General features: G+C 55.6%; 1 protein-coding gene across 5 annotated transcripts in view; it reads right to left on the bottom strand.

The window, feature by feature from the left end:
• The window catches only part of CLPB (ClpB family mitochondrial disaggregase), an 80,768-nt gene that overhangs the window by 53,702 nt on the left and 5,371 nt on the right, over positions 1-21,695 (bottom strand). For 4 of the 5 annotated variants that reach the window (XM_080607145.1, XM_080607144.1, XM_080607146.1 and 1 more), the window contains one exon: positions 10,662-10,748. In XM_080607145.1, the coding sequence (XP_080463271.1) occupies positions 10,662-10,748 (87 nt within the window). Of the gene's footprint in view, positions 1-10,661; positions 10,749-17,302; positions 17,479-21,695 lie in introns of those variants that run through there. The other variant, XM_080607148.1, reaches the window with a different exon arrangement.

Raw genomic sequence — 21,695 nt, 5'->3', positions numbered from 1 at the left:
TACTTCTAAAATATTTAGGTTGAGACGCACTACATCTTGATCTTCAAACGGTGATTGTTAATCACAGCCCAGCGGGGCCCCGCGGAGCCGCTGGCCCAGCCCCACGTCCCGGCGGCTGCCGGAGACCCCGCGGAGGAGCCCCCAGCCCCTCTCCGGGCAGCCTGTGCCAGGGCTCCGGCACCCGCCCGGCACAGCAGCGCTGCCTGGGGCCCAGAGGGCACCTCCCGGCCTCCAGGCTGGGCCCGGGGCCTCTGCTCCTGGCCCTGGGCACCCCCGGCGAGAGCCCGGCTCCGGCCTCTGCGCAGCTCCCCGCAGGCCCCGGCAGCCGCGGGGGAGCTCCCCCGGAGCCTCCTCCTCTCCGGGCCGAGCAGCCCCAGCTCTCGCAGCCTCTCCTCACGGCAGAGGTGCTCCTGTCTCTTCACCACCTCACGGCCCTTCTCTGGGCTCTCTCCAGTTGCTCCAGCTGCCTCTTGGACTGGGGACTTAGTTAACTGCAATCATTCACAATTCAGTGTAGTCAGGAGCATGTGACGCTGAAGATGTCCTCAAATATTTTGAATTGTGCACCCGTGATCGAGTTAGGCACCTGACTGGCAGCTACCTACTGGCACTGAGGGGAGATCATCTCCCCTACTTTCGGGTATCAGCAGCGAAGGACACGAAGCCTTGTGTAAGAGATGTGCTTGTCCCCTGCCAGCTGGCTCTCTCCAGACAGCCTGACTTCTCTTCCCGTTCATTCAGCAGTGTTGTTCCTGGTGCAAGCATCACCGCGTGAGACTACCTGCTATCTTCAGCACAGTCCCACCCAGTCAGAACCTTCTTGCCTCATCCTCGGTCCTCTCAGAACGATTTGCTGCACGGGACAACAAACCTCCCCCGCCACATTCAGGAAAAACGTCTCTGCTGCTCTGCTGCCAGATGCCACCACGGTAAGGCCACCTGATGTGGGAGTGCTGTCTCTCCACACACAACTAGCCTGTAGGTCCTTCTGGACCACCTCAGGAGCATCAGTAAGGCGTGGGGAACAAAACTTATCCTACAAGTCCCTCAGCACCTCTCACAAGGGCTTTTCGGCACACACCTAGCTCCAGACCCATCCGTCCTGCACCGATCCGACGTAGCCCCAGGTAAAGGGGCGCTGCCTCAGCTTTACTGCGAACTTCTACGGCTGCACAAAATGGAAAGCAAGAGAGAGCTCTGGCCACAAGCACAGCCAAGTGAGCCCAAGTGTGCAGCCTTCGCTGTGCAGAGCAGCTCCCCAGGCTCTTCCACCCCTGCTCACTACGCAGGTCCTCAGAGGCCCCTCAGTCCCGTTCTTGGTGCCAGGCTGGTGATGCTGGGCAGGAGGCGTGCCATTTGTCCACAGCTACAAAACAGGGGAAATGAAGGTGTCACAGGCAGGCTGTCTGCCCGGAGGAGCTCTAGCGCAGGTCACTGATCTGCGCACAGTGCTTCTGGAAGATGCAGTGCTGGATTACTCCGGAGACATCCTGCAACTCCAGTACTGGGTGCCGGTCACCCAGTAAGTGATGCGAGAGAAGTGCACTGGAGACGTTGAAGAGGCAGATCCCTGTGGGAAGCAGGAGGTACAGGATGGAGAACAGCGGGGCAGGCACTGCCCTGTTCCCCCGTGGTTTCTTTGTTGAGGACCTCCACGCTCCTAGGGATGGACATCTAAACAGTGAGCGGCCCCAGGCACAGCGGGACTGGAGGTTCCACCCAACACGCCGTGCTGGTGCGCCAGGGCACACTGCAGAGCTGAGACAAGGTGGGTGCCTGGGAACCTCATTGCCGGGCTTCACGGCAGGGTAAAGATCTCTCCACCGCTTTGGATCACAGCCTCCTCCTGCAGAGTCTCAGGTGGGAGCCTCGCTACTGAGCAGCAAGCCATCACGAGTGCAATCTACCTCAGGTAAGCCTTTGATCGTTCTGCCCCAGCGGGCGACTTACTGTGAAGCCCTTGCATCCGGCACAGCACCTCTGGGGCAGCTTCAGCTCCAGAAAGCCATTCTGATCCTTCAAGTCCTTCGCAGCTCAGGTTCTGATACGGACAGACCTCCCTCTCGGACCCAGGCCTCGTGGCTGTCACCACCAGAGATCCCTCCACTCCCATTTCAGCTGACAGGCTGTGATATGTTTTAAGGTCTGTGACTCTTCTTCATTTTAAGAGAAATGATCCCAAGTCCCAGTGTAGGACTTTAATCCACAACCTCGCAGCCCAGGGGTGAGATACGGGTACCGAATGAGTCATATGAAACACACAACGACTTGTAATTTCCTAGGTAACTTCATCTGTCTTCCTGTCCTGTTCTTAGTGACTACCTTGAGATGAATGTTCTTCCCAGGCACTTCATCAGATATCACCTTCATGTGCTTCTGGTGACTCTCAGGAAGCCCTTTCCTCTTCATTCGTGGCACATACCTCCAGCATTGCTCTCTGGACAACAACCTTTCATGAAAAGTTTAGCAGAGTACCGCGTGTGCTAGCTGCTCGGCAGTCTAAATGTGCAGGCAGGAGGTTATGGTGTCTGAACTGCTCAGCTCTCCCTATTAAGGACCCTTTCCACCATTTCCCCCCATCTACAAAGCAGAGATAAGGAACATTTCCTGGGCTCTTAAGACAGCTGGGAGGCTCAGGTTTAATAAGCACTGATACGATCTCTTACTGGCAAAATTTGGTGTTCCAAAACCCTGGCCCCCGCTGCCAGCTCTTTTTTCAGGCTCTGGGATCCAGCTCTGTAAGCAGGAAGCGAAAGGGACTCACTGGCCCGATAACACCGTGCTGTACATCCAGCCTCCCTGTCCAACCGCCTTCCAATCTAACCTCCTGCTTTTGGGACGTGTCGTCCCCTCCAGGCACTTCTGGAGCAGCCAGCCCTTCCTGGAATCACAAATATTGATCGTACCCATCCAATTTGCAGGTAATGGGATGTTCAAGCAAATCAGCCTTCAGGAAAGGTAACAGCGGAATCAAAATGCAGAGTAACCGCACTCATCGGCGTAAAGTGTGTGGATTGGAATAAGCAAAGGACTTACAAAAATCAGATGGCACTAACAAAGCACACTCCAGCAATCTAGTCTCTGGTTAAAAAATCCCAGTTAAATCTGGTTAGAAATCCCAGTTTCCCAGGGGGAAGAGGTGTAGCTGCTTCCCGGGTCAAAAGGCAACTCCAGGGATTAATTAAGGAAGCCCTCTGAAGCACTGCGAGGCTCTGGTCAAAGTGCTACGGAAGGCATCCTTCTCTTCCGAGGTAGCTCAGCTACTGGGTATTAATAAAGGGGTGGCTTTTCAGTGGAGGACTCCCCGGTCAATATTCCTCCCGTTTAATTTCTCTTGGCACAGGTGTCGGGGCGGAAAACTCTCCACATCAGACACCCAGAGAGGGACACAGCCTAGAGCTGGCCTAGGCCCCTCCATAACTCACCTGTGCTCAACAGCCCCAACAAGCCGAGTTTTAATTTGCTGATCAAGTTTTCATTCGATTAGAGGCAGCGCCTATTCATCAGCGCGAATATAAATCCACAGTGACCCTGCCGATGACTCAGAGGGCAGCGCTTAGCTGAAGTTCGCCGGGCCGTTCAATCGATCGGAGAAAGTGCTTTCTGCTTTTAATGGCTGGACCAACATATTGTTAAATAAATAAATACATCCGTACAATGCAGGGGGTGGGGAAATCAATGACGAGGTGGCTGGACGTGGCTGGGGCTGCGTCAGGAGAGGCGCAGCGCCCGGACCAACCCGCCGGCAGCTGGGGTTGGTGAAGCACGAAGCCCGGTGATCCCCATGACCGTGAGTTAGCAGCACAATGCAAAAACCTGGATGCGTTTTGATATGCGGCTGCCCCGAGCTCTGGTGGGAGCCCCGGGTCCTGCCTGGACACAAAGAGCAGCCCTGGTGCGGCGATGTCTTAACTCTGCAAAACTCAGCAGGGGCAGGAGGTCCGGGGGGAGCCGCTGTCTGCACACAGGTGTTTCTGTGGCTGGGTGAGGTGCAGGAACCTGCTGACAGCGTCTGCTTGTGCCTCACCTCCCGGACGCTGGATGCAGAACATCCCTGGGAAGAGGGGAGCGAGGAGGGAGAGGCGAGGGTTTTTTTTCTGCTGTGACTGTACCAGCACCCTGCCCTGCCTGGCCTGCCTGCAGCTGGGTTACAGCCACCCAACTGATCAGAAACCAGGGCGTCGCTCATGGGAATCTCAGGTGGGGATGCTGCTGGGGCGCTGGGAGTGGTGGTGTGGGGAACAGCTGCCTTGGCCTGTCCTCGGGTGGGAGGCACAACGCAGCCACGGCCGAGTGGGCGCTGTTCCTCCAAGAGCTCTGCAACGGGACCCAGAGGGGGATTCGCTCAAACACGGTGCCTTGGTTTACAGGAGCAAGCCCCCAAAGTGCAGCATCCGCACGGAAGGAAACCACGTGTAACTCCTCAGCTCTTTGACAGACACCACTAACGGCCACGTGCGCTTCCAAAGGCATCCAGATATCTTGCCAGCTCTGCTGCAGACAGCTCTAAAATAGTTGCCTGAAGTGAAAGGAGTGAAAAAAATCATACAGAACAGATGTATGTACCTAATATAGGTGACAAGGCGGCAGCAGTTAATCACGTCATTGCCTATAGACAGAAAGCAGCTCCGATAGGGCGCCCTTCACTCTAAGTCTTGGAACATACCCACCAGAATATTACTATGCATGATGTACTGTTATTGCCAATATAAAACATCTGTACAGCGCCTTCAGTGCAGTCTAGGTACGTGTGGAAGAGGCACACGTCCCAGCCTTCAAGAGCCAGCGATCCACGCCGGCACAGAGGGAGAGCTTCTTCCCAATTCCTCTCTGTACGGAGAGGTGGAGGAGGGCGAGGTGAGGGAAGGGGCCAGGCTGGCCAGGCACTGCTGGTTCTGGTTCCTCGTGAGAGCCTCTGGCCCCCAGCTCTGTCATCTAGGTAGAAAGACAAGGAAGGAAAAGGATTGCTGAGGCACAGAGCGGAGTCACTTGTCTTTGGTCATTGCCCTCTGAGTCCTTGGCAGGGAGGTGTTGAGAAGGAAAGGCGTGGAAAGGAGAAAAGATCCAGGCCTGAAGATGGAGGCACAAGGAGAAAAGGGTGTGCAAGAAGCCAAAGCTGCAAAAAGGAAATAGGGGAGAGGAGAGGATGTTGGAACAGCTAAGGGAGGAACCAGAGGCTAAAGCCCCTGATGAAACGAGAACATGTACGTCTGGGAGGCAAGGGTGGGAGCTCACACTGTGAACTGGATGAACGAGCAAGACTCACTGAAAAGCACAGGGACGGGATGATTCAGCAGCACAGAGCACTGAGGTTGTCCCTTGCTGCTTTAAGAGAACACAAAGGGGTCTGTACTGAAGGACACCCATGGGAAAGGGAGCTGGGGACGAGCTTCCAACAGAAAGCATCTGTTTAAATAAAGAAACGCTCTTTAGGTGGAGCTGAATTCTGTTCCTGCCCCTCCTCCTGCTTTCCCTGCACTCGCTGAGGGCATCTTGATAAGATCTCTGCACAGCTGCTCAAGGCACTTAGTGCAAGACTGAAGGGCTCATTTACGTGTAAAACAAGATGGGTACGTGAAAAAGGGCGCAGGAAGATGGATGGAAGCCCTGCAGTTACAAATCAGCAAAGAAGAAAAAGGGAAGCTGGAAAGAAGAGGACTTGTGTGCTTAACCTGAGAAAACACACCAAACTCCCTCAAAGCAGGCAGCTACCTGCCTCACTCCCACCCGCACTCCCCAGAGCCGCACCTTGTCCTAGCAAACACCCCCCGGAGCAGAGACCTCGCTGTGACAGAGGGCCAGCCGCAGCCAAGCCGTTGTGTGTTCTCTCTCCCCGCTGTAAAACGTGGGCGCTGGTGCTGCTGAGAAACCCATTACCTCGCCATGCAGGGCCTGGATGGCTGCGAGGCAGTCCCCGTACAGCCGTGCCCTCCTCCCCACCCCGGAGTTACGCCTATAGCTCTGCCATGTACGTGGCCAGCTATGCCTAAAGCTCCGGGAGCCCTAAAATCATGCTGACTGCTTCCCCTCCCCAGGGCACTGCTGCGTACTGGTTGCATCGGTGGTGACGGACAGAAGCGGAACAAGGTGCGTTGGATCAGAACTACCCGACATCATCCCACCGGGGCTGGAAGCTTCCAAGCCGCTCTGCGCCTTAGTTTCCCCCTCTGCAGCACCAGTCTGCAGAACCTCTACTGCGTGAGGGGCTGAGGGGTGACTCACTATTTCACCCTCGTTTCCTTTCTGGTGGAACAACACAACCCGGAGTAGCTGTATGCGGAAGGGAAAGGCAAGACGTGACATAACAGCAGCGCCCGCAATTCTCTGAACTGGCTACAGAGAGATGGTGACAGGACAGGAGACACACGGCATTGTCACTGCCACTTCTGCTGGCACGGATCAAAGCGTGCTCGTGTTCTCCTGGGGTGCACAACGGAGCCTGACCCCAAACGCATCTCTGAGCTGGTAATTTTACCCGGTCTGCAGGTCACTGGACTGCAAGTGCAGAGGTACTTAGCCTGCTGCGGTACTAACTGCTTTGTTTTATTTTATTTATGAAAGCTTATTTTAACGAAGGCACAAAACCCACAAAGCTCTCAGCAAGCATTTAATTAAAGCTTAATTACTATAAATACGTTAAATGTGCAAAGCTAGCAGGTACGGCCAAAAGAAGAAAGCCCCTAGCAGTGTTTTTCACACAGACCATAAATCCTCCCTCTTAGCATGGATGTCTTTCCATGAGAATTAAGAAACCATTTTAAAATAGGTCATGAGATTCGGCAGAACGGGCTTTCACAAATACTAAAGAGGACACAGACTGGGAGCAACTCCAAAAGGAAAAATTACGTGAAGAGTAAGGTGCATATGTGTGTACGTGTGCACGGCCACCCCCCTGGGTTACTCTCCAGGCCTTAGCAGGGACGCAGGGCTGTAAGACAGCACCGCAGAACGCAACAAGTGGCAGTTACACGTCGTTATGTTTAGACTGAAACCAGCATCACTGCGTCCTTCGCTACGCTAAGGCTCCCCCAGCAACAGGAATTACAGCAGAAACCCTCCTTTGCCTGGGTAAACGTGGTCACAGCTGATCTGCCTCTATCTCAACCCGGTTACAAGCTGTCTTATCACAGAGCCGAGGCATTTGGAGCGGGGCCCCTGCTCACTTATAAAGAGCAACCACGAAGTCAATCTACCCGCGCTTCAGGAAAGGTCTAGAACAAGGAAACACACTTATTAAGAGAACAAAAAACGGAACACAACTCATTCTACAATATTTTTATACCATCTACATTATTTTATATCATCTAAGTTATCTCATCTAAATTTATACAGCAAATTCATAAATTTATAACAGCAAAATCAGACGCCATACTGCAGTCATTAGCAGCCTCCCTTTATTTTTGTAATTGGCATCTCAGCAACGTCTGGGGGCTTGAACTACGACTGGCACTGTGCGCTGTGGCCCTGGGAATTCGTAGCGCAAGAGAGAGCCCCAGTGGCATACAGAGACACATACAGCATTCAAAGGCCAGTAGGAAAGAAATAACTCCCCCAAGCCACCCAGCAGCGACCGAGTGGATCCCAGACGTCGCGGCAGCCCAGTCCCTCTCCGGTAGATCACACAACTAATTATTCTTGTTCACGTGTCCGCATTTTCTACAAAACGTGCTGCTGAGGCTGACGCAGTCCAAGCAGGGATGTCAGCACTGAGCCACGCTCTCCTGAGGCACTGCTGAGGCCTTGAAGTGCCGAGAGCACACCCTGCAGCGCGCATACCGCCCACCCTGCCCCACTCAGCAGAGCAAAGATCCCAGCACTGGCACTAGAACGATCCCCACGTGCAGAAGGTGACCGCTCCCCCGGTGCCCAGGCAGCGGGGACACGGCACCTCTGCCTGGACCTCACGCTGCTGCAAGTACCGGCACTTCTCCCAGCGCACGCAGTGCTACGAGGCTGAATCCAGGAGGGTCAGGAGCGCTTTGGGATTCCACGGGAAAGGCTCCGCTTCAGCACGACGTCAGGCCAGGACTCTGCTCCTTCCCAGCTGCGCACCCTTGAAACCTACCAGCAGAAAGGCAAACCTCCGGTGGCAACGCACCAGGATCGCTACTCAACGCCTCGGGATGTTTTGGACACAGGAAATTTTCAAGAGGAGGAGAATGATCATTGTTTCGTTGAAAAAAGGAAAGACAGACCCCAAAGATCCCTGCTGGCACCTGGGATTTCATCTTGTAGCTGATGGCAGCTGACAGGAGTCATTAATGCAGTGCCTCCAAAATTAAATTAAACATATGGACTGTCGCTGTCTAATTGGAAGAGCGAGGGCTGCGAAAATTGGGAAACATCACAAAGCTAAAGGACAGGTCACGGAAATCTCCAGCAGCACAGCAGAGACTTGAAACCATAGTCCTACTTTGAAAAACGACTTGGGAAAGACAGCAATTTGGGGCCGAAGGCTTACCTTCTCTTAGTGGTTCTAACACGAAAGCACTCATTTCAGCTGCCGGCGTCACGGCCCCCCGCAGCCACGCCGGGTGGCTCGCGCAGGTAGCAACAACATTGAAAAAGAAGCGCTCGCAGAGCAAGCCGATGAAGCTAAATTGAACGACCTTGTAGTTCTCGCAAGCTAAAGGTGCAGACCCTCGCTCAGCGGCTGCATCTTGAGCACCTCTGAGCTGACGTCCGAGCCAAAGACCCAGCTCACCCCCCCGAGGCTTTCCGACTGACGAGCTGAGAACCCAAAGTCCTAACAACTTGCAACCCACGGTCAGCTGCTGTGGCTGGGCAGACCCGTTTCAGATTATCGCTCTTCATGATGGGACCACACTCTAAAAAAAAAAATTCTGCATCCTTCTGCAGAGCGGGGTAAGTCGTGTTCAGACCAGTCCCCAGCCGAATGTGTATAAAAGGACTGAGAGAGACCCAGAGCACCAGCAGGCACCGCGTTTGGAAGGGACAAGTGAAGTGTTTAAAATTCTGCGGGCAAACCTGTGCTATCGAGCCGAAGCCACCAGCTCCCCACGCTCGGCTTTCTCCACTCCCGCATCCGACCGCACACACAACGCCCGGCTCTGGCGGGCCCAGGTCAGAAAGGTCAGCCTGCGGACTGCATCTGCGAGCAAGCGATCTGTAGGGAACTGCAAACACTCCGGGCGTCGTGTTCCAGCTCGCTACACTTCCCAGCCGGTGGCGGGACCCCACTGCGGACGTTACAAAGCCAGCAGCAGTACGGAGGGCCAAAAACCTGCCTGGCGTCACCCCAGAGGTAGCAACAGAGTCGTTACACCAGGAGTAAGCTTGGCGGGCTGGCATTAATGTGTGCCTCCATGAAGTATCTAATTACTCTGTCCGTATATTGTCAGAGACACGTCCTACCGAGCTTCAGATACTCGAGGACTTCTAATTTTCAGTTAAAGCCAAGATTCATCCAAAACGTGGGAAAAATAAGCACAATTCACACCACACGGCCAGCGCTGCTCTCCTGCCAGACCCCCAATGCGACGCGCTGCTGCTGCTCCGCCAGCCCGGGTGCCGAACGCCTGGTACTGCCTCGATGTTTTCATTAGCATTTCTACCTGATTTTAGGCAATTACTGTACCGTGAACGGCCTTTCTCCCCGTCTCCTCTTAGCCTTTGCAACTCGGGAAGCCCTGTTCTGGTCCGCCAGTCACTTGGAATGGTCAACAGCCGTCACACTCCACTGCTGATCATTGTCCTCCGGCAGAGGTGGGAGGCTCCGAAGCCCGTCCCTCTGCGGACGGGCAAACAACGGGGCCCGTTGCTGCTCGGACATCAAAGTTAAACAAACAGTCCCAAGCCCCTGCCTCTGTGCCCGTCGTGAGGAGCTCCCCGAGGAGGTCGCGACTTTCAGCTTGTCACAGCACACATCAAAGTTTGCACCACACACGAACTCGGCACACGGATTCGAATCGTGTCGCCCGAGAGCGGATATTCGGCCTTTGTGCCCTGCTTTAATCCTGTGTTTTCCCAAGTAATTAGGCTTTTTTGCTTATGAACTTGTGACTAAGTAAAGCATCCCTGAGAGGGTGTAACATCAAAGCTCATTCTCCCGCCTGTCCCGCGTTTTCTAAAATTGGATTTCTCTTTCTCTTTTTTCTTTGAATAAAAAACTAATTGAATTTAGTTGTAGACCGAATATATTTAAGAGTGCCTCTAAAAGGTTACAAGAAGCCACAGCGATCATCATGGGAACTCAGGAGGGAGGGCGCAGCGTTCAGCCTTTTTGCTTCATAAAGGCCTAGCATGAAAGACCCAGCAAAGGCCCCGCAAGCTAGGAGGGACGCGGCTGCTCTTACGGAGCTATCTGAGCCCCTGGCTGATGGCCTGGCGTTACACTACCTGCCGAGTAACATCCCGAGGCTACAGCCTCACCAGGTGCCAAAGCCGGCGTGCTGCCGCGGCACGGCACTGTCAGCCCAGCGGTCACCTCCCAGCCCGCAGAGCAGCCGCCCTCCATCTGTCACACAATGCACGGGGCAACGAGGAGCGAAAAGCTCCCTCGGGCCCAGCCGCACAGCGCGCCCCAAACCGCCCAAACTTCACAGAGGCTCTGCGGAGCTCAGCACGACCTCATCAAACGGGGAGGCAGCTACGGAAGGAACCGACCCCCCAGGTGATGGCGAGCGCCGAGACGAACGTACCTGGAATTTCTGTTGATAGCTGCCACCATGAGAGCGGTCCAGCCAAGCCTGTGCCTCGCGTTGACGTCTGTGCCTTCCAGCAATAACCTGGGCAGGAGGGAGACAGGGTCAGGAAGGAGGAGCAGAGACAGCACCCCGAGCACACCGGAGCTAATGACACGACACGGAGCGTTCCACTTCCCAGGCACCCGTTCCAGTGCGGCCTCGAAGACCCGATGTGAAGTCAGTTCAATTTCTCAGCGGCTATGAAACTCAGGCAGACTGGTAGGTGACACCAAGTGCTGCCCTCTCAAGTGGCCCAGTGCCAGCTGCCTTGATTGCTTTTTTCCTCATTTCCTTCTTCTGTTCAGCCTGGCACCCAACGACCCAACCAGCAGCATGACGGAGAGCGAAGCTGATTAACCTACAATCTAACGACATGTTTGAATCGTCAGCCAGCGTTGCAACCGGCAGGATTTCAGAAGAAGCTCAGGAGATCTCCAGAACACGTGCCAGTAGGAGATGCTTTGCGCTTCTCATTCACAACAAGAGAACAAACAAAACAGACTCAAAAACTAAGAGGCATCCAATCACAGCCCCACAGCGTGGCTGAGGCTGGGGGCACCCCTGGGTGCCGCCGCTCACCCCCTGCCCCAGCAGGGCCCCGCGGAGCCGCTGGCCCAGCCCCACGTCCCGGCGGCTGCCGGAGACCCCGCGGAGGAGCCCCCAGCCCCTCTCCGGGCAGCCTGTGCCAGGGCTCCGGCACCCGCCCGGCACAGCAGCGCTGCCTGGGGCCCAGAGGGCACCTCCCGGCCTCCAGGCTGGGCCCGGGGCCGCTGCTCCTGGCCCTGGGCACCCCCGGCGAGAGCTCGGCCCCGGCCTCTCCGGCTTCGCTGCCCTTTCTACAACTTCTGACCCTGTAGTCCCTCAATCTTAGCACCTGACTCCGAGCGCTTGCCTTAGGACAGCGATGTGTCACCACAAACTAACTCCCCCAACCTTGCTCGCTTTCACGGCCAACCAAGGGAAGCCAAGAACCTGCCCTAGCCAAACCCAGACGAAGGCAGGGCTCTAACCCGCCCCGGCCACTTCCCCGCAGCTAAAGACAAGGGAGGGATCCCTGCAGAGGCTAACTCAGCTCATCCTACACCAAGTGCAAAACCCAGAGGGTACGAAGGGAGCGTCTGAAAGCGCCGTTGCCTCCGTTGCCCGCAAGGCAGGAGGGAAGTTCAGACTTCAGGCGCAACTTGTGGAGCGCCCGAGTTAAATGAGGTGAGACGAGGTCCGAACCCTACGCGTTCGGGTGCAGCACCACGGTCCCGTTCCCGCCCCAGAGGACGGTGTGCTGCAGGAATTAAGCCAGGATGGCCGAGGGGGAGGTTTCAGAAAGCAGGAAGGGCTACGGCTCGTCCTCCTTCCCTTCCCCAAACGGAGGCTGTTCCACCTGCCTGGTGTGCCTCGCTGCGCAGCACGTCCCTCGCGCAGCGGGGATGAGCTACCGCTAAACCCGAGAGTTGTGAGACACAAGCGAAAAGCCAAGTTTCAGCCGTGCAAGTGCCAGACTGGTGCTAAGTATTTAAACCGCCACCAGACCCGCAGGTAACACAACTGCACAACGGCAGCCGAGGCTGCTCGCGTGCACCGAACGTCAGATCACTCCTTCAAGGGCTCAGACAGGGTACGTGGCTGAATTTGGCTACCCTCTTTTATTCGGTTAAATTAACTGCCCCCAGCCTGCTGAGGTGGCTACCATGTCGGACGGTTAGTAAAGACTGCTGGGGTAGAATTAGAGAACAGGAGCGAAAAGCTCCCCTTCTTTCCTAAAAAAAATAATAAATAAATAAAAATCATCTTTCTACAACTGGAATGACCATAAAGGAAAGCGCGAACGCTAGCCTAGCACACACCCACAGCTGGACACAAGGTCTGTGCAAGCCTTCCTCCACCTTGTCCAAAACCCTCCCCGTGGTTTCCCTAAAAACTAACCCCAAGATCAAACACATTCTCCAGCCCTACAGCTACCCCAAGCAGCGATGCCAGCGCCTAAGTTTTGGCTCATGGTTGAGCATAGCTGAATACGGCTCTCCCTGCTGGTGTGAGACACCACAAAACTGTTACCCAAATCAGATTCCTAAAACGAGCTCCTCTTTGCTCCCCTCCAGCCGTACCTTTGTACCCTATCGGAATGAGACTGGGAGCATGAGAGCGTGGGAGGCAATGGGCAGAGCACTTCAGGAGGCACGCCGTGCACATCAGCGGGTACCAAGGAGCAATTTGCTCCAGCCTTTTTGACGAGAGAGCTACCGAGTGCTCTGAGCTGCTCATCAGGTTCTCGAACTGAGATGCCGCAGTGCTGTGACAAGTCCGGAGCCTGTGAGAGGCCCTGTGCCCAGGGAGGAAAGGTGTCTCCAAAAAAAATAAACTAGGAACCGGCAGCCTTCAGTTGTGGTTCCTGAGCGTGGCTCAGGCGGCCGTGATCCCTGTAAACGATCCGCAGCGCCAACAGAAGACTTACGCTCTCTTTACCAGGGTTACAATTGAAAGCTTAACGATAGAGAGCTGTGTGACAGGTAAACAATGGCCCCTTGTTCCACAGAAGTTTGACACTTGATACTGCGCCGTAGCAAAGGAACGAGTTCTCACGCAGAGCCCTTACCGGCTCCGTGCTGCACGCACGTGCACGTCACCAACCCCCGGCAGGTTCAGCTCCTGCGCTACCAAAGGGCCCTGCAAGCTGCGCGGGACTCTGGGGAAACGTCCTTTTGCTCCCCCTCCTCTGGCACCTAACCTCCGAGAACAAACGACAAGCGTGCTCCCAGCTCTGCTGCAGGAAGAGCGCTCTCAGGCAGCAGGTTACTTAAGGGACACACTCGCGTGCGGCCACAAAGCTTTCTGACCCCATCACAGAGCGAGGACGTGTCTCGATGGCAGCCCGCACGCTGGGCAGATCGCTATCTGCAGAGATCCGCTCCCGTTGTGGCCACGCACGCGGCCGGTGTTTGCGCTCGCAGCAGAGATCAGCGAGGCGGACGCGGACCCGCTGCAGGTCACGGCAATTACGTGCTCTTGCTCGGAGGGATGCTGCCCGCAGCAGAAAGCCACACCACAGCTCCATCTGTGCGGGCACGGGGGGCTGCCTGCACATGGCGGGGGGGAAAAAAAAAACAGCAAGAGGCCAGGGAACCCCACATGGAGATCTCATCCCCTCTTATCCTGGCACTTTGAAAATTTCCTTTATTGCCATCGTGCTGCCAGCCAGCTCGCGCCGTCCTCCGAGCGGTATGGAAGGTCACGCACAAGCCACGTCTGAATTCGGTTCTGTTTGCTTGGCCATTCCAAAGTACTTTGGATGCAGCAACTTCCACCCCATCCCCTTTCTACAGCGTCTCAGTTTGACAGTCTGACAGGCCACATAACACCCGGCAAACAAAAGAAAGTAAAATATTGATGCCACAGAGAGAGAACCTGGCGGGAGCCCAGGAGAGGAGGAGGAAGCAAGACAGGAAGCCTCCGGAGGCACGGCAGGTACGGCCCCGCAGGCTTGTAGCTCACCCGACACCTCGCAGCCGCCTGTGGGTGTCTTTGGGGCTGTGAATAACACGGTGCACAGCCCGACAGCACCCCTTGCGCCCACCGTGGTGTTGGTATGATGGAGGAACAGAGCTACGAGCTGAACGTCCCCTACCCGCTGGGTCACTGCTGCGAAAGCTCGTTTTCACCCCCAAAACAGAGGGCAGTTTAACGTTTGTTCCCTCCTGACGGTGAACGGCAGCTAAACGTTTCAGTGTGATGAGACAGAGGACGGGACGGCAACCTCAGAGTGCTCTGGAGATGCTAAAAACTACTTCTTAGCTCACTGCAAGGCTTCTTTTCTCTGCGCGCTTTCTTTTTTCTTTTTCTCTACACGCTTTCTGGAAGCGCACACTGAACGATGAGTTATCTTCCTTCTCAGATTAAAAAAAAATAAATAATTAAGTAAGATCTTAGTGCAGCAGTCAAACCTGTTAAAACATGGTGCACCCAACAGGAAGGATGCTGGGGCCTCTGCTGCAGGATTTGATTACGGGCTCGGAGCTCAGATATTAGAATTAATCAGGTAGTTTTCCATTCAGGAATCCAGATAATCGCCAGCATCTGGAATGCCACATGACCGAGCCTAGTGGAGAGCATTACCAGCATCAGATCATCTGGCATAATACGCATTGACATTTCATTTAGGAGCCGGATTATTTTTTTTTTAAATCACTGCAAGATGCTCAGCAACTTAACAGATTTTCTAGACAACTGAACTTTATGTTCGGGGTCTTCAAGCCTATCATTAATTTTTTCCCCGCCTGATTTAATGATATGACAATCGATAAAGCGACGACCACTGCTCAGATCCTAGACAGCCAAATGTATTTACCAGCAGGAGTATTTTTTTTAATTAAATAAACTCCTCCGATCAATGTTTAGGATGTTTATCCACATTTTAACCAAATAAGATCCAGGACACTCACTCTTACCTACTAAGCAGTTTCTCGTGCGTATATGGCTCTGCTAGCACCCCTTTCGGTGTTTCTACAAGCAGCAGGTACCCCAAAGACCCTGAACAACACGGGTGGAATGAAAACATGGCTTTGAGGCAGGGCAAGGGGCTTTTTCTGTTGTTTGTTTGTTGGAGTGTGTGCTTCTAAAGGATTAGAGAAAAACCTCACGATTTTAGGGCAGAAAGCTCGGCTGCTTCTCCAGAGTATTCTGCGCAAGCAGATTTTCCTGATGGATTTCTAACAGAGATCCTGCGAGCGAGCAACAGCGACTCCGGGTTTGAGTCTGACAGCGTCCCCGCTGCCTGCGGAGCCCCAGCCCCAAAGGGCAACGCGCAGGCTGACGATTTCTCTGAAAAATAAGAGGAGGATGCGAAGGAGCCAGCAGAACGTCACCAGGTGCTCTGGAATTTGCTGGAGGAGCCTCGGGAGAGCGACCCGCGCCGCTTTGTGTGCCCGGGCTATTTTGCCTCGAGACAGCGGCTCGCAAAAAGCTCCAGCGCTTTGATCCCTCCGCCCCCGGCGCAGAAAGAGCCCGAGCCGGGCCGGCCGCCGCGCGGCGCCGTGCCCTCTTCCCCCCCAGACAGATGTGCCTCCTATTCACCCCGCTGCCGGGGTTCTGGGTGACTAACTCGGTGACACCGCGCTCCCGGCCGAGCCCAGAGGGCATGTTTGAGTTTGTGCTCAGCGCCGGGAGCATGCCCAGCTCGCCCTCCCGACAGGTGGAGGAAGAGGAAGCTGGAAACTTGAACTTTTCGCAACAACAATAGCTTCTGTTGCTCTCGGCCGCTTCGCCGTTTCCCCCGGCCCTTCCCCAATATGTCGCTGTGTAACCGCGGGGGTGGCTGACACCCTAAGAAGCGCTCGCCCTCCCGGGACCTGCCCTCGGCTTTGCAGAGGGAGGGAGGGGAAAAAAAACATCCCAAGCCCCAGCGGCATCCCCAGCGTGAAAGGACGATCTCCCTGCTAGGGCTGGAGAAAGGATCTGCCCGTTGAGGAGCATTAGGCAGGCTGCTGAAAAGCCTTTGATCTTGCTGCTGTTCCTGCTTGAGATGGGTCGTGTCTGCTTCTCAGCCCCTGCGTGACCGCCTCAGGGCTGGTAACACGCTGCAGTGCTTCATAGAGACACGTGAACCCACGAAACGTTATGAAAAAAATGCCAAAAATCAGAGGGAAGCTCTTATCCATCTGGATTTCTGAAGGGAAACCGAACCCTCAGAGGAGAGCCGGGCTGCCCAAGGGCGCGAAGGGGGGGTGAGAGCACTGCAGAATGCACGTGATGGGGACAGCAAAAGAAAACTGACAGAGACAGCGCAAGGTGCTGCCCTCACCCCATCCCTGCCCTGCCTGGAGGTGCTCCAGCACAGCCAGCAGAGCTCCCTGTTTTTCAGGGCAGCGGTTCCTTCAGGCTGGCAGAGAGAAGGACCGGGACACACGCACGCTGCCGTGCGCTAGTGCCCAGGGAAGAGGGAAGGGCAGCAGGCCAGCGGTGCCGGCCTCAGCACGAGCTGAGCTGGGCCCCTGCTGGCATCGCTGCACCTGGGGAGGAAAAGGAAAGCGCAGCCTCACCTAAAGGAGCCCCGATCCACGGCTGAGCCCCCACCTCAACAGCTGGGACGTGCGTTGGGAAAAGCTCTGCGCCAGCCTGACGGCCTGCCTCCGGCAGCAGCCAGCAGCAGCCAGCTGGGGAGAGAACGTAACAATCACCATTTGCAGGGGGTTTGAACATAATATACTCGCTTCTGGCAGCCAGCACCACGCTGGCCTCTGAGCTGGGGGTGGCAGTGCCGCTGGCGCGGTTACCTGCCAGGCCTGCTCTGCACGAACCCGCACGGCCTCTTCCCGAACCCCCTCGAGCACCCGACCCCTGTCACCCAGCGACTTTCACGGCTTATTTACGTGCTGCGCTTGTTCTAAGCTCGCAGCCCGCACGCCCCCGGGTGCTCCCTGGCTGCCGTGCTGAGGGACAACGTGCCCTAAGCGCTCGCTGCCTGCTCCCAGCACCCACGGCCCCCGCCTGGGGCTGACGGAAGCCATCCTGCGCTCGGCGCCGTCGCTGCCAGGCTGATAACCGCGGCAGTAATTGCAATTAGCTCCCTGATGGCTACCAGACGCATTCCGCACATCACAAACTACCGTCCGCACAGCCGCGCCAGATGAAGCAGCGTCTGCTTCCAGCGAGGATTTGGGCACGCTGAAGGGTTTAAAGCTGTTCTGGAGACAGGCACGGGATCTTCTGTCTCCTGCGGCCGGCTGGTGGGCCGCTGACTGCAAAGATTGGTCTTGTGACTCAGCATACAAACACGATCGGTCCCGGGAGGTTTTGTGGTCAGAATGCTACAAAAAGCAGGAAAAAAATCTCGCTACGCAGGAAGCGTTAAGGCAAAACACCCTGCGAACCCGGCGAGAGGCTGAGCGGCGGCACCAGCTCATTCCCCACCTTTCCTCCGCAGCCCCCGCTGCCCTGCAGGGGAAAGCTGCCCTCCTCCTCCTCCCCCTCAGCTTCTCAGCCTCCCGACAGAGGAGGGCGAAGCGTGCACAAGTCTGCCGCGATACCTCACAGCCGAAGCGAAGAAATCTGAGCCGCCGCATCTGCTCCAAGCCCCCGAGGCCCCGCGCCAAATCAAACTTAATAACCAGTCGAAAACTTCCACCGAAACAAAGTGCTGCGCAATTCGGTGCACGCGTCGTGAGAAAAGATTAAAGGGAACATTTAAAGGAAAAAAAAAAAGAAAAGAGCCTGTTTATCCTAAAAACTCAGGTGCCCGTTAACTCAGATATATTCTAACAACTACGGGCCCGGTGAGGGTAAGCAGACAGCGGAATATAAAGCGCGGAGCAATGGAAACAAACGGCGTTATAAATTATCTCCCCACACTGCCTCCAGCACGACGCAAAGATATTCGCAGTGCTGCTAACTGTTCTGGGACAGGCGTGAGATGGGAGAGCTGTGCCCACATCCTCTGCACGGTTCTGTCCCGTGCTCAGCTGCTCTCCCTGCCCCAGGCACGAACCTGGAGCTGAGGGCAGCACAACTCCTCGTGCTCTCCTGGTCCGCGCGTGGCGAGGGCAGGAATGGGGCTGCCAGGAGGAAATCCACCAAGTGCCCGAGCCCCAGGGAGCCCTGAGGCAACCCCCTTTGGCAGCTCACGTTCAGCTCCCATCCGGGCTCGGTTCGGACGAGGGGCTTCCAGAAACCCAGCCCTGCACCGCAGCGGGTGCTGCTCCACAAGGGCAGCCGAAGCCTGACTCCCCGTGGCCCAGCCAGGGATTTCACGAGCAGCTTCTAAATGTCTTTAACGTACCCAAACACAACGGTGGTTTGAGGCAGGGAACCAGCAGCGGGTGCTGCTGAACTCCCAGCCCACCCCCTGCACTGGAGGGAGCTGAAAGATGCGAGCAGTGTTCGTGGGCAGAATCCATTTTACCTACAAACAGGCTCATCTCCATGGATCTACTGTGGTCCTGCCAGCTTAACTCAGCTCCTCCTCGCAATTTGACTACAAAAAGATGTAAAAGGCTTAAAGGACAAGGGAGAATACTTGTGTGGTCTAGCTGGTAGGACTGCACGGCTCCTTGCATGACACGCGTGCCCGTGAAGAAAGGCGAGCAGCCTTCCAGAAGAGCAGCCTCGCCCTCCAGCACACCTCAGCACCATGCCAGGTACAGAACGGATTAAGAAGCAAATCACCGCCATGACCGCACCGTTCAGGGAGCGCGGCGCTGAGCTTCAGCTCAGCCTCCTGCAGCCGACCACAACCTCAGATTTAATCTTTTCTCAAGAGCAGAGAGAGATCTGGGCCAAAGCAGCATGACAGCGTATGCCCAGGGGGCCGGGGTGTTTTCGTGGTGAGGAAACGCGTCCGGCCCTGCCAGCACACGTTCCGTGTAAGCCTCGTGCTCCGGCACACGTCCCACACCAGTGGTTCTGGGGCCGATCCTGATTTCTGGCCTCTGGGATTAGGACCCTTTACCAGGTGCGATGCTGCCACAGCCAGGAGCCCGGGCCGGGCCAAACCCCCTCTGCCACAGAAGGGAACGTGCCGGGCGAGCTTTGTGGCCTACAAAACAAGGAAGATGAGCAGACACGGCCTGGGAGGAGGCGGCGCAACGATGAGTCAGAGCCTCCTCGGCTGCTTGACCAGGAGAGATCGCGCTCAGCTTAGCTGCGTCTGCAACCCTCCGCCTAAAACTCAGCCTGGAGAGAGCAGAACCAGCTGCGGCAGCTGACACGCAGCTTCCTGCCTTACCTCCACGTCTGGCTGGATCCCTCCGAGAGCAGGAGAGCGCCTGCTCACCTCCAGATCTCATTAGCACGCGGATTTGGGCGGCCGCCTGCTGTTACGAAGGAGGCTGATAACAGCCGTCGGACATAGGCGCTGCGTTTCCATGAGTCACAGTCGCCCGGCGCCCATCAGAGCGCTGCCCCGTCGCATTTAGCTGGCGAGGAAACTCTGCTGCGAGCCTGCACTTTCGTGGGCGGCTTATTAAGAAACAAAGCTGGGACGCAGAATCAATATTAATGCTGAATACAAACACAAGGATGATCGAGGCAGCAATTTCTTATGGCTTCGCTTGTTGCTTTCCCTCCAAATGCACAGAACAGCTGAGGTTGAGGCAAATTAAACTATCCACATTAATTAGGTGTTATCTTCTGTACTGGCTAACAGCACGAAGGGCTTGAAGGGAAGAGCTGGCTTGCCACAAGCTCCAAAGGGAACGGGCTCAAAAGTGAACGCATTCCTTGACCTTGATGCAAAAATCAGGCTGGTTTCTCACATTTAGCAGTGGGTAAAGAGGAGAAAACCTGCCTGGGAGCTGCGAGCAGACAGAGGGAAACAGAGCGCCTGGCTCACAGGCTGGATCCAGCCTTTGGCCACGGGATCCTTCCCACAGCAATACCGACGTGTTAGCGTGAGGTCTGTCTGGTACGCCTGAAAGGCCTATTCATCCTCGCCCAAGGAGAAAGCTTCTGGCTGGAACAAGGAGAAATTCCCTTGAACATAAGCCTCCCATTCATCCCTGATATCCATAACTTTCATCCTTCCACGCCTGACTGAGAGGCTTCCAGCTGAACTCATCGCGCCCACCTCACCACCTCTCCCTGCCCAGCAGCTCAACAGCAAGGCAGGACGCAGGGAGAGCCTCCCCGCCACGCTGCCAAGGGCCCTTTGCAGTCCCTGCAGCCCAGACCTCCTTGGTTTGTGCCCGAGGTTCTTCGGGTTCTTAGACCCAAGACCTGGACAGGCGTACGACAGCCTGGCTCCCAAGATGAGATGCGTTTAGTTTTGTATGGCCGTATCGCTTCTCACCTCCGTTCCCATCCTGGCTGCTGGAACAAAGCAGCCCGTTTGCCTACGGTCCTGTGACACCTGAGCTCCTTCACACAGCGCAGTTAGAGCGGTGCCCTCCACTTCCTTAAACACACGAAGTATTTATCACACAGCAGCACCCTGCTGTCTGCTGCCTCTCCGTACCTTGTTCGGGAGTTCTGCAGCTGCCTGATGTCGTGCTCCTCTACCCTTTGCCGTTATCCCGTTTTCTGACCTTCCTGCTCGGTGACGTGACTGACCTCAGCTAGCTAGAGGAACACGATGCTGAGATGTACGTGCTCAGGGAGAGGCAGTGAGAAGACTCAGAAAGAGACGGCAAGAAGATTTATGCTCCAAAACGCAGAGGGGGAGATCTTCTGAAGGGTGACCTGCCCTGAAGAGCCAGCCTCCAAAAAGCCAGCACCTTCTCCAGTTGCTGGTAGTGATGCTGCTGCTGCTGGCCCCTCCATCTTCCACGCCACGCACCCTGCGCCTGTGCGCTTGGATTGTGTGCATTCCTAAAGTCCTCATCTGTAACCTCTCCGCTCCCCATTAATTTAATTCCTATGGGAAAAATTGTTTCACCCTTCATTGCGTCGTGTCACCACCACGCTTGTCAGGAACACAGGCTCAGGAGACAGCCCAGTAAGGCCTCGCGTGCCCTGGTCCCCACACCACCCACGCTTTGGCTGTTGTTCGCTTTAGGAACCAGCCTCTGGTTATGCTTGCTGGCATCCAGATCCTCTGCGGTGGCCCTCAAACTCCCTAGTTATGATTCGGATCATCCTGCCGGTGACTGTTAGGGCAATGAAGAGTCACTTCCTTTCAATAGAAAACAGAACATTTTGGGGATGAGGAACGCAGCTATCCTGAAAGCTCTCCAGTTCCCTGCCTTTGCTCCAAGCTGCCTCGGAGCCCCCACCCACCCTGTTTTCCCTCTGCAGTGAAGCACAAGTTAAGGTTTCAAAACCTCTGTCTGTGTACCCCACACACCCGCCTTCTGCTCTGCAGACCAAGACGTGTTACTGGCGGTTGTAGTTACAGCAGAGGGCCAGGTACAGGCAGTCAGCTGAACGAGGCGCTTGCAGAAGGCCGGCTTCCCAACTCATGCAGCAGGAAAAAAAACCAAGTCCCTAGCGGCAGGCGAGGAGAGCATGTACCAGAGAACGCGGTGTGGAGAACGACCAACACCTGGCTCGCTTCTTCTGATCGTCTCC

This window comes from Anser brachyrhynchus, assembly GCF_964034855.1.
Source record: "Anser brachyrhynchus genome assembly, chromosome: 1".
Classification (NCBI taxonomy): domain Eukaryota; kingdom Metazoa; phylum Chordata; class Aves; order Anseriformes; family Anatidae; genus Anser; species Anser brachyrhynchus.
This window is presented reverse-complemented; position numbering and strand designations above follow the sequence as displayed.